General features: G+C 47.7%; 1 protein-coding gene across 2 annotated transcripts in view; it reads right to left on the bottom strand.

The window, feature by feature from the left end:
• Positions 1–12084, bottom strand: part of HDLBP (high density lipoprotein binding protein) — a 19848-nt gene extending 7764 nt beyond the window's left edge. Inside the window, exons 1-18 of one of the 2 annotated variants that reach the window (XM_009586998.1) lie at positions 12007–12084; positions 11361–11473; positions 10273–10427; positions 9509–9724; positions 7641–7847; positions 6952–7167; positions 5917–6123; positions 5595–5702; positions 4934–5038; positions 4400–4478; positions 3578–3717; positions 3169–3273; positions 2797–2910; positions 2384–2470; positions 2088–2219; positions 1571–1789; positions 496–717; positions 47–265 (exon numbers count right to left, since the gene is read on the bottom strand). In XM_009586998.1, coding sequence (XP_009585293.1) covers positions 47–265; positions 496–717; positions 1571–1789; positions 2088–2219; positions 2384–2470; positions 2797–2910; positions 3169–3273; positions 3578–3717; positions 4400–4478; positions 4934–5038; positions 5595–5702; positions 5917–6123; positions 6952–7167; positions 7641–7847; positions 9509–9724; positions 10273–10427; positions 11361–11436 — 2607 coding nt within the window. In that variant the 5' untranslated portion in view covers positions 11437–11473; positions 12007–12084. Of the gene's footprint in view, positions 1–46; positions 266–495; positions 718–1570; positions 1790–2087; positions 2220–2383; positions 2471–2796; positions 2911–3168; positions 3274–3577; positions 3718–4399; positions 4479–4933; positions 5039–5594; positions 5703–5916; positions 6124–6951; positions 7168–7640; positions 7848–9508; positions 9725–10272; positions 10428–11360; positions 11474–12006 lie in introns of those variants that run through there. The other variant, XM_009586999.1, reaches the window with a different exon arrangement.
• Between the last annotated feature and the right edge of the window lie 561 nt (positions 12085–12645).

Raw genomic sequence — 12645 nt, 5'->3', positions numbered from 1 at the left:
TGCTGAAGCAACAACGTATAGAAGAAACAGCTTTCCTGCAACATACCAGGTCCTCGATGATCTCCTGGATGCGTTTCTTGGCTGCCTCCACACAGTCCTTGGCTCCCTTGAGGGTGACTTTGTCGCTCTGGGTGCCAGAGCGCGGGAAGCTGACCATCACACCACCATACTCATCTGCAATCTCACGCAGAACTTGCCCTCTCCGGATAACAAAATGACGGTGGTGCTTGGGGTCAACCACCATGGAGTCTTCAACCACGTTATCCTGCCAACAGATGACAGCCAGTCAACCCTGCCTGTCCTGGTGATAAGCAAGAGTTTGCTGCACTCAACAGCAATCAGTTTACAATGTCACCCCGACAAGTGACAGTGAGGAGGATCTTCCTGAGCTCTCATGAAGAGCAGCAGATGGTTTTAGGACAAGCAGGTCCTCCACACTGACTCGTTACATCTTGCTACAGCGACAGGCAAGAAAGGAGAAAAAATAGTTCATACCAGGTTCTTGATGAGGGCCTCCAACTCCTTCTGCGCCTCTTTGACAGCCTCCTCAGTCCCCATGATAGTAATCAGCTCCTGATCTTTGTCCTCAGGGGTTGGGAAGATGATACGGGCCCCAGTGTTGTCACGCACCTTACGGATGTTGCCACCACCCTTACCAATAAGGAATTTGTGGTACTCTGGCTTTGCACGGAGGTCCACGGTGTAACTCTTTGTTTGCTGAAAGAAGTCAGATACCCATGGAACATGTCAATATATAGAAAATACACATCAGCATCAACAGTAAGCATGTAGGTGTGTTACTTGCACCCACATACACAGTGTTGCAAGAGCAAGGTAGATGCAGCATGCTGTTGAAGTCAAAAAGGTATACGATGTCTTAAATTAAAACCACTAGCCGAAAGATGTTCTCAGGGCTGAAAAGCTAACTCTACACTCAGCACGACTGTTGAGAATATGAGCAGAAAAGACTTCCCTGGGAGAAGGGTCTGACACTCACACAAGGCAGCATAACCATTTGCTAACTGACTGCTGCAAGACCGGCAGCAGAGGCAACCAACCGATCAGGAGAACATGTTCACATGCTGATACGAGAAAGGTTTTTTTCTTGCTATTAAAATGACCAGTCAGTCATTCACAACTCAGAGCAAGGTCTTGTAACCCGAGGTTCTCAAACCTGGATATATGCAGTGAAATGGAAGAACTAGAGCTGGAATTCAGAGATCAAGAAAAAAGGAAAGGAGATATGCAGAGTAAGCTGTTTCAGAGAAATGTGGGTACTCAACAGCATTCAAACCACAGGAGTAGGGAGCCTTAACCCTTTGAGTACGTCCCCAGCCTGGGGAGAGAAGCATTACAGCCAGTTCTTCTACCCATGGGGGAAGAACTCATTGTCACAAGGATGGAAGCATAGTTTTCTTTTAATCATCCAAACCGTACTCAAATCCCTCAAAAGAGGATTAGGCTGTCTGATGCCAGAGGCTTCCCAGCAGGCAGAGGGGATCACTTCAACTCCAGAAAAGAAACAGCTGGCCAAACCAATCTGCTCCTTCCCCTATGAGACAAGGCTCACCTTCTCCTCTGCCAGGTGCAGCAGCTGTTTCTTGGCTTTCTCCACATCCTGGGCTGGGCCCCTGATGGTCACGGTGTCACTGCCAGAGCCCTCGGTGGGGAAGTGGATGTGGACTCCACCACACTCCTCCATGATGGAGCGGATGAAGCGGCCTTTGGCGCCAATGAGGGAATTGTGCAGTTTGGAAGGAATAGAGACCTCCACCTCTGTGATGTTGGCCTAAGAGAGGGCAGTACCAGGCTGTTAGTCAAGCTGCAGAAATGTGTTTGCGCTCACTCTGCTTACCCTCCAACTCCCACACTAGGGAGCTAGGAGCTTTACAGAGCTGTGTGTAAGAAACGCCTGACCAGAGGGGTTTGTGACACATGAGCAGCCACAAACTTAGCAGCCAGAATAGACTGACACTCACATTTGTCCCCTCCCTGCCCTCCCCCACTACAAGCACTTCTTCTATATTTATGTCTTCTAGCAACATTTTCAAGTCCCTCATCTGCAACAGGCCAGTCGTTTCACTTACCAGCTCCTTCTGGATGGCAAGAATTCTGTGGCGAGCAGCCTCACAGTTTGCTCTCTTGCCTGTGATAACAATTGTCTCCGAGTTGCTGTTCTCTGCTGGGAGATCAATTTTGGTGTTGCTTTCTTCACGGATCTGCCACAAAGGAAAAAAAAAATTCATCTCAGAGGTGTCCCATGTCACAAAAAAGCCCTTGGAGGCTGTATTTCATGTCACCAATGAGCAGGAGAGAGCAGCAGGTGGGATTTAGCTGCAGGCAGTGACCATACTGAGCACCAGAGGTAGGAAAGATATCTCACCTTCTTGATGTTGGCACCTCCTTTCCCTATGATGTTCTTGTGGAACTGTTTGAAGATGGGGACAGAAATAGAAAAGCTGTTTTCAACCTAAGGGAGAAAGAAAGGGAGAACTGAAGATTACACTGTCATGGCAAGCAAGGCCCCATCACAAGAACTTGATAAATAAGCTTTTGACAACAGGCTTAGACCCAAGGAAGTTCTCTATACGACACACTTGCAAAAATAAGCAAAGGCAAGTACCTTTCCCCACAGCCAATAACAGGTATTACCCTCCTGCCCCCAACCAGCTAGAACAGTGTCCACAGCTCCCTCATTTTGAGGCGTTTCAGCCCTAGCCAAGCCAGTACAGCTCTGCTTTATTCCAGGGTTATCCAGGCATGCAGGAGAGAACAGCAAACAGAAGTCCCCCTTACCAGGTCTGCCACCATCTTTTGCATGTACTTGGTGCACTTCTCCACCTCGTTTTTGGGACCTCTAAGTTGGACGATGTCACTCTTGTGTGCAGGGTCTGGGAAGTTGATAATAACCTGCAAGAGGTGGTCGTTTATAGTCAACTCAAGCAAACGCAAGAATTGCTGTGTCAGACACATGCAAAGGTTGGGGGATCCTATACATCCTCTGTCCCATTCGGAAAAGGGTAACCATTAGCAGCCTCTGGACAAAAGAACTACCTTCTCATACATAATAGATACAGAGCCACTGAATTTATGACTTCAGCGATGATATGCCTACTACCCAAGTAGGAAATATCCCCTCTGTATTCCTCATCTCCTAAAAAGCCTTACCTCTGGGAATTTCTCCCGGATTTCCCGAATCCGCTCGCCCTTCTGTCCAATGATGGTCCGGTGGAATTTCTGCTCAATGATTAGGTCCTTGGTGCGTTCATTTTCCTGATGAGGATAGAGTTTACACTGAGTGTGCAGCAGGAGAGCCACATACTTTTATTTACCAGTTTGCTGCCTGACAGTTTACTTGCCAGCATCGTCCCTCTTTTCTCCTCTAGACAAAATTCACTCTAGGTTAACAGAGAAGGGGTATCCAAGGGAATAGAGGAACACATCTGTGAAGAGGAACTCGCACTTGTCATGAGATCCAAGTGCTCGGAGGGCAAGGGGCACACACTTGCACCAGAAGGTTACAAGGGAACATAAGAGCCCAAACCCTGCGGCCTCCCAAGCATCACATCCTACTCACCATACGGGAAGCGAGTTCCAGCAGCTCTTTCTTGGCCTGTTGGACCCCCTGTGGGTCTCCTTCAATTCTGATCAGGTTGCTCTTCTCATTGTCCGGGGGAATGCGCACAGACACCTTGTAGAGGTCCTTAATCCTGTTAACTTCAAGGCAAGGACTGTGGTGACGCAGTCTGCTAGGCCAAGACTTGGAAGCAAGGCACCTTGATGATCACTGCTTAGAGGCTGTTTAAGAAGTAAACCAGCCTCTGAGAAGGGGCCAGTGGGGTGGGGTTGAAACAGGGGAAAGTGCCTCTTCACCCTGGAGTCCAGCGAGAGCAGATCTGTGCCACACAAGAAGCTGTGCAAGTAAATACTGTGGCATCTACAGAGCCAATTGTTTTCTTGCCAGAGTGAGGTATCTGTTTCTTCCCCAAGCAACACCACATTTAGATCAGAAGATGATCATTCATTTCTAATCCCAAATTCTTTTTTGGGGAGAAACTCACAAAGCAGATTTCCACCACCCCCAGTCGGCTGCTAAAATGTAATTCACACAGAGCAACTTCAAAAAAAAAGAAAGACAATTCTCCAACCATAAAAAAAAAATTTCCTCCAGGACATGGCAAAGTAATCCCACCACTGTTCAACTTCCCAAGACACTTTCATATATTAAAGCCACCCCAAGGCCTCACTGCCCATTTATCTCCTTGTGCCAACACCACTCCAGAAGAGCAGAGGAAACGTGATGGAGACAGCACACTGGATGAGCTACAGAGCCCCTGATATGATCTACTAAACATGGAGAGTCCAAGCATAGGAAGGATTAGAAAGGCACCCCACTTACTGTTAGCTCCATTCTTGCCAATGAGGTGTCGGTGGAATTTGTGGTCAACGTTGATTTCTGCATAATCCATCCGGTTGATCTATAAAGAATTGTATAGGGCTAGGTAGGGTAGGCCTCCACTACTCCCATCTTGTGCCCTAAGTAACTGCCTACTGCCAGTACTGACTCTCCAGTAGTCAACTACAAGCACTCCTCGTGCTATTAAGCAGAGCAGAAGCACTCCTCTGGTTTGAGCTAAGAACACCGTGCTTGCGAAACATTTAAAGGGACTTATATGCCTCTCCAGCTACGACTGAAAGAGAATCCTTCCTTCTCTGCATCAGAAGATTTAAGACCTGCTGCTGATTTTTTAAGAATGCTATGGACAAGCTTCATAAACCAAGGGTTTCTTTCATCTGCCACACAACTTGTCTTCTGCAAGTTCTGTTAAGCATGTCAAGACATCATGGATGTGATATACACATCACCTCTGCTCTGTTGCCCCTTCTTCCCTCCCCTTCTTCTTATGTACTGGAACTAGTAACACCAACTTACCAGATCCTTGACCATGACTTCAATCTGTTCCTGAGCCACATTCACATCTTCTGTAGGTCCTTCCAAAGTGATTTTATCCTCTCCTTCAGTGAATTCGATGTGAACCTTGAGACACAAGGCAACGAATCCAGTAAGAATTTTCCAAGATACAAGCTAAGTCAATGCTGTTAGTCAGGCCTACACCATCAATCCCTGCCACTAAAAGACGGTTTCCTTCCCACAAAGTACACATATCATTCCCATGGTTTCAGAAGTTGGTAACTTACAATTCTGACCATATCACAGTGTCTAGAGCCCAAGGCTTTGGTGCTGTCCTGGAGTCTGCAAGGACTTCGGAGAAGTTACTCACCTAGCCTTTCTCTAGATATCTAACTCACCAGGGAGAAGCCTCACTGAAGTCAGCATTTGCAGGTATCCTACTACATCAATTCTCAAAATAGTACCACATAAAGCTTCCTTTGAAGGGCTCAACCCATGAGGATAACATAGGATGAGTAGTGTTTGCAGCAGTAAAAGAGAGACTCCCCTTAACATTAAGATCTGTGTCATTTCCTCCCTGGTTTTACCCACGCTAGAGTACATTTCTCTCTTCTACAAAGAGTGATCTGGACTAAACCATATTCTACATCAGAGGGTGCTAAGCTAACCAGCTCATCCATACCTTTGGCATCTGCTGAGTTATTTTGGCCAGGTTTTGTCCTTTCTTTCCAATAATGAAACGATGAAGCCAAGAGGGGGCAGAGACCGAGGAGACGGTAAAACTGTTGGCCTGAGAGACAGAAAAAGAGAGAAGCTGTTTGATGGACAGACTGGAAGAGGTCTTCACAAAAATTCACTTCCAATTCCCATGCTGCACCCTCAGTATCGACTTCTAAGCTGCATCTCTAACAGCCCAACAGAGACCACCCGCCCTACACCTGTCAGTGCTCACGGATGTATCTTTATGGGACTTTCAAAGAAAGCCTAGTCCATCTCGTCAGTACCTTTGCATAGACTTCAGTCAATGCTTGCCCAAGCTTTTCAGGCTCGCCTCGCAGTATCACCGTCTCCGAGCTACTGTCAGTGGGTGGGATCTCGACAGAGACTCCAGTTTTCTCCAAGATCTCCTGCAGGGAATTCCCCTTGGGGCCGATGACGTACTTGTGCTGGGACTTCTTCACCTCCACTGCAATGGTAGTAGTCTTCTTTTTCTGTAGGGGCAGAGGCACTGGGGCATCAATCACAAGGGGGCAGGGAAGGACAAGAGCAAAAGGAAGAGGCACAAGATGCAGTGAAACTCTGCCCAGGAAAGAGCAAAGCAAAGGTGAGCACAGCGGTTCTGCAGTACCCTAGCACCCTTTGGGCCCCTGCCGACAGAAAGCCTTGTGCTCAAAAATTCACAGGTGAAGTACAAAACTAGTATTCTGTGTCAAGCTCCTTGGGACACTACATGGAAGAGACCACATACACACACACACACACTCTTGCACAACAGGGCTCAACACCAGCTGTCCTGCAGGCAATACTGTGTAATGCAACACCATGGAGGCTATAAGCTGATTATCTCTGTTGAAATCCAGACTGGTACAAATACAGACCTAACCATGAAGAAAAACAGCCCAACAACCCACAACAAGGATATTCACAGCAACGTTGGCTGTGGAAAATAAACTGGAGTGAAATTCACTCTTCAGCAACTTCTACTTATGTAGCAACTTTGATACTGTCAGCTGGCCACGACTGTAGACTTCACACTTCCTTCCTTCCTGCGTAGCACCTGTGTGAACAAGAGCCCCGGGAGCTCTTTGTGGTCTGCTAATTCCCATGACACAGAAAAGCGAGAAGTCTGTCACCTCCTTGGTAGAATCACCCCAAGTCCCACTCTGCTGAGTAAGGAAATGGTAAGATCCAGGGCCGTGTACTGCAAGGGCTGCTGAGCCAGAGCTGACATGAGGAGGATGCAACAGAGTAGAACAAGAAGGAAAAAGGGACTACGAGCAGGTGGGGGGATGTTGGGAAGCTTTATGGACCATCCATACCTTCTCCTCATAGATCTTCTTAACACGAGCCACGGCCTGGGCTAGCTGCTCCTTTTCTCCTGTGAAGACTATCTCTGTCTTGTTGACGCTGGGTGGAGGAATGTTGATGCGCGTCCCTGTGTCCTGCATGAGCTCGCTCACCAGCTTGTTGTAAGGCCCAGCAATGAAGGGATGGTACACTTTCTCCACGTCCAGCCGCTCCACAGCACGCTTATCCTGGAAGAGCCCAGAACAGACCTCAGTGGGAACTGCCCTCCGTATTAGTCTCTGCCAGACACAGCTAAGTTCCCAGTGCTGTCTTGCTTGACACTCTAGCCCAAGCACCCTTTTCAGTTTGCACGCTTGTAGATCTCCATCACTTTCAATCTACAAATACTGCTGTTGTTGCTGATGATGATTTACAATATTCACCTCTGTAATCTCCTGCCTTATCTCAGCTGGCACCTAATATGGTTCACTTCAAATACGAAACACATTTATCTGACTTCAGAGATGGACAAAATGGAGAACCAGAAGTTGCAGACCTGGCAGTGATGCTCATACAGCCAGTGGCACAGTATACGTCTCTGTTCAGACTAACATATTGGCCACTCACTGTGGCCATGGTGGCTACAAACATCTAATATAACACAGCGAATCAAAATGGCTGTCCAGCTAATGCCATGAGAGAGATCACAGTACTGCAGTACCTGCTCAGCAGAGATAAGCAGGATCTCGTGTCGGGCCTTCTCAATCCCTTCTTTAGTGCCGGTGATCTTGATCTGGTTGCTGGGGTCATCTGGGCGGGGGATCTGGATTTTGGTTGCAGTTTTGAGCTCCAGGTCCTGCAGCTTCTCACCATTCTTTCCAATGACAAAACGGTGGTGCTCCTTAGGGATGGCAACTGTCGCTGAAGCCTGCCACACAAGAATCAAACACCTGTGAGAACCCTTGCCTGCACTGGCAGATCCACGGGAACAGAGCTAGGGAAAGCAAGTTAGATGCTGCTTAGCTGTACCACTGAGGAGCAAACACAATGCCTTCCCAGCACATTCTGTCCGAGGACTGATACTGTACCAGAACAGTTGATCTACAGTGTCTGTATATCAGGAGTCTAAAAGCCACCTCTTCCTCAAAACCCTTCTGTTTGCACAGGCATAGTACTCTGAATTAGCAAAGCCCTTTAGGCACAGACGAGGAGGCGCCTATCCTCCAGTGTAAGACACTGGAGCAGTACCAGACAGCAACTGCGATGATGGCTCACGGGTGGAGTTTATCTGAACTCTGAAATCTGCTGCCAAGGCTACAGAGAACAAGACACACAGTCTGACTCCTAGGAAACAGAAATCCAACACCAGAAACCTATTCCAGCAGCCAGACAGCTAGGAGATGCTTACTGCTACTAAGTACTAAGGTGTCTTCAATGTAGCACATGCTGCTCCTGGGACTGCTTCTAGAAGGCCCCTCTTGGAAAAGGGGTTCCAAGAGGTTCTCTCAATCTACTATTAAAGGGGTAGTTTGTAACAGGGACTCCTGACTTCTTGCCTTCTCAATGAGCTTTTACTGACCTGATAGCTTATGATTGCTACCATGCTCTCAATGCCTGTGAATATGTAACTACTAACAGTAATTAGACACTTAAAATTCAAGCTACAATGTGTGTGGGGGGGGAAATCAAAAAAAGATCACTTGGTGTGACTCTTCAACTCTGTGTCCCTGTACTGAAGACAGCCAAGCCTAGGAGAAGTTGGAATACAGACCTTTCAGACCTGGGGCCAGGGCAGTAGGAGGTATATTTGAGGAGAGTGGGTCACGGGCAGTATGACCTGAACTATTTTTTCAGATGCACATTATGTAGGGTTTGTCCCATTCTCTTACCTCTGGCAGGGTATGATACATGGGCTGAACAGCACTAAGCAGATATGGTATTAACTATTGCATTAACTACCTTTGACATTACACTTTAAGACATACTATGAGACCTGGCTGTGATACATCCTAACAAGAACTACCATCTTGATTATGAACTCAAGAATCTGAAGGTAAGAAATCAAAACCTAGAGGACTGAAAGGGGAAGCAACTGAAACAACGGGGCTGTGGCTCCTTACAGTGTGGCTTGAGTTACACAATCCAGAACCCTGACCTGAAGGTTTCAGCTTTTGGCAGGACTTCTTCTTCTCTACTTTTCTTTCTCCCATCCCTCCATGTTCTCCTCTGAAGGACTTCAGAGAAAGCACAGTCCCGTTCTCAGACACTAGTAGCTTTGTGTGAGGGGCCTGCACCCCCTCCGGCACCAGCACCTCAGCACAAAGTCACTGTTTGCCATTCAAGTGTTCAGAGGTTGCAGACTCCACCCTTCATGCAACACCATGGCCTGTAATTAGCTTTGAACCCTATTTTAGGCCTCATTTGCATTCCAAATTGCCAATTGTGTGCTTTGAAAATATATGGCAAAGCTGAATTAGTCATCTAATAATACCTCTTCAGCTTATACGCACACACGCCCAAGGGTCTCAAAGCATTTGCGAGTCTTGGGGAAGAGCAAAGATCAAGTGTGAAACAGTTAGATGCCCTCACCTGAGTCTGCAGCCGAGCGACAATCTCCTTCCGAGCCTTCATGACTGCTTCCAGCTTGCCAGAGACCATGATCGAAAGGCCCTGGTCCTTTGCGAGAGACAGCTCCAGGTGAGCTCCTGTCTTCTGCATGATGTCAAGGCAGATCTTGGCCTGCTCGCCTTCTCCGAACTGATTCATGTCCTTGTATTTCCTCTCCTCCAGTGGCACATGAAACACCTGCTCAGCCACAGGACAGATAAAAAAAGGGCACAGAAAGCAGTCAATATGCTTTTGATTGCCAGTGCCTCCCTCTCTTATTGTCATACAGGACTTTACTGGCATACTAAGTTCCCAGGTTTGTGCAACCCATAGCCTTTCCAGTGGCTGTGACCAGGGAAAGTGTGAGAACACTGCAGCAGGCAGCCTGTCCCACACTGGATGTCTTCCTAAAGTACGTCAGGCAGGCAAAACTGCTAAACTATGGGGGGAATACTTTAATGGATTAGCGCTCACTACGTGAATTCTGCAATCCTCCCTTCAGGCCTGCTCCAGCTATTTTTGGAACAGAGATGCAGAGGTTTTTCTGGACAGTTTTCTAACACATCCCTCCCCTCCAGAGCAGTCCTAGCTCTCAGCTGCAGTCCTCCTCATGCCCCAGGGGAAAGTACAGCAAAGAGGCTGTCAATCTGACATACTAAAGGATTTCATACTCCAGGGAAAGCTTCACTTCACCTACTTTTTGGAGGGAGGAAAAGGAGGGAGACAAGACACCCACTCCCACCAACCTGAGTGATGACAGAAGCCTTTATTGGTCGGATTTTGCTCCAGGGCCCAGCGGGCTCCTGGGCAGCTTCCAAACATGGTGCTTTCTCAGGGAGCGGAGGGAAGGCTTCCTTGTAGGTTGGAGGATCATTCTCTTCTTCAGAGTTTAAAGCTGTAACTGGGGTGAAGCAAATGGGGTAAATGAGATGCTCTCCCTGCAGAAATGCCCTAATTCATAGGCAGTGCAATTGTATTTAGGCACAACTAACAAGGGAGAGCAAATGACTTGTGCACTACTATTAATCCTATTACAGTTATGCTTGTGGAGCAGCCGAGTCTGGAGCACACCTGACCTCAGCACAGCACAGACTGCAGTAAATGCCATGAACAACCAGCCTTGTCTGAGCAGACACCATGGATGCAGAAAGTGAATGTGCAAGTGAATAGTGGCAGCAAGCAGCACATTACTGCCAACTTTGTCAAGGGGGGCTTAATTAGGGGAGACCAGGCTGAGCAGAAAGAAGTGAAAGGAACAGAGCAAGGCTGCAGGTCAGAAGGGGTAAGACAAACATACACCCAGAAGGAAGGCAGAGAGAAGCGCTATAGTTAGGGCAGAGTCCAGGGAAAGTCGAACCTTATGTTCAACTCGGTTGTGCATTGGGCTGTGCCAAGCGGGCCAGCTCGCAGCTGGAGGATGGGTGCCAAAACCCATCAGTGAGTCAGTTAATACAGACATACTGACTTTCCCCAGCACCTGGCCAAGCAAAGGAAGGAAATGACAGCCCAGCACATTGATCCCATGAGGCCCTCTTGCAGCCCAATGCTCCACTCTTGCATGTGCCCCGTCCCGGCTGACAGCATTGCTAGCCAGAGCTCTATGGAGATCTGAAGGTTGCCTCCTCCTGGCTTTGCGCTGTGCACCATCACCACTGTGCTGCTGTTGGTGGAAAGCCAGAGTTTGGCGGGCCACCAATCTGGGAATGGAGAATGCAATGTCTGCACACTTGTGGGGAACCAGATGCGTGGAGCGAGCTTGGGCAACAGCAAGGAACCTTGCCTGTGCAGTCTGTATTTAGAGGCACATCACAGGAACTCAACTGTGTTTTCTCACCTTTCACCTGCTGCTGAGCCAGGCCGCTGCGGTGTTCAGCGAAGCTCTCCTGGGTCAAAACTGCCACGGAGCTCATTGTCGACTTCCCACCCACACACAATCCGGGTATGCCACTGGAAGAGACAGAGGTGGCAGCACTATTACCAACACCATTCAAGATGCACAAAAGTCATTCCAGGAAGACAAAGTATGCGTTACTGAGCACTTTTCCAGTCAGCCTCTGGAAAAGCACCTACAGTGCGAGTCAGCTGCCCAGCTCTCTTGCTGAACCAGACTGAGGGGGATATTTCCTCACAGCACAGTGGTCACCAAAACCAGAGCTCCTCATTAAGAAGGCAGCGGATGTGCAACCTAAGAAGGTCACTGGAAAGGGAGACACCAGAAGTTGTTAAAGCATACTCTAATTAATCTATCATTTATTAATGGTGTGCAATTTTTAAATGAGTATCTGAAGGTCTGGATAGTCAGTCCAAGACCATTGTGTAACCCTGGAGAGAAAACACAAAGGGCCCAGGACGCTGCCTCTTCCTGAAAAAGACTTTAGGTGCCTGAGCTCCTGCTGACTTAAGGGTTCACTCAGAAAGCCACTCTGATAAGCAAGCTCAGCAAGAGCAAGATCTTTGGCTCTCCCAAAATAAGAACTTACCAGCTAAATGGTCAGTAGCCAGAGAGTCCGTCCTGTAAGCTGCCCGTTTGTCAGCCTGCCAGCTTTTGCTTTACAGAAGGGGAAAAAAAAAAAAAAAAAAAAGAGAAAAATATTTATGTGACTGCTCCAAGACAACAGGAAAACATGACACCCCCGTAACTGTAACTTTCAAAAGAGCATCGTCTGTACTGTGTTTCAAACTTGTACCCTATCCAAAATGTTCTCATACGGAGTCACATCTCACCATACTTTACCCGTCATGTTTTACTAGAGCTACAGGCAACACCACTATCTACTTAAACCTCACAGCAGGAAGCCTGGGGTAGCTACTCTTTCATCACACTGGCTACAAGAACAGTCATCCAGTACCAGGCAAAAATACAGTCAATTAGTAACAGATGTGCAAGATAGACATGAAATTTCAGGGTTGCAAGCAAGAGCATCAACATCTAGTCAGAGGAGACTAACAACCTGAAAACCTGCCAACAACACTGCCATCAGTCAGAAGTTAGGAATGTAGTTTAGTGGAGCTTGGGTGAATCAACACAGATGTCCTCACAAACTAAGGCAAACACTCAGGGCTATCCACACACAGCTGCTGGCCAGTCCACCTCTTCATTTTTTATTGTAATAAGATCA

Source organism: Fulmarus glacialis, unplaced genomic scaffold, assembly GCF_000690835.1.
Source record: "Fulmarus glacialis isolate BGI_N327 unplaced genomic scaffold, ASM69083v1 scaffold14841, whole genome shotgun sequence".
NCBI lineage: Eukaryota > Metazoa > Chordata > Aves > Procellariiformes > Procellariidae > Fulmarus > Fulmarus glacialis.
Note: the sequence above shows the minus strand (reverse complement) of the source record. Positions and strands in the feature narration are given on the sequence as shown.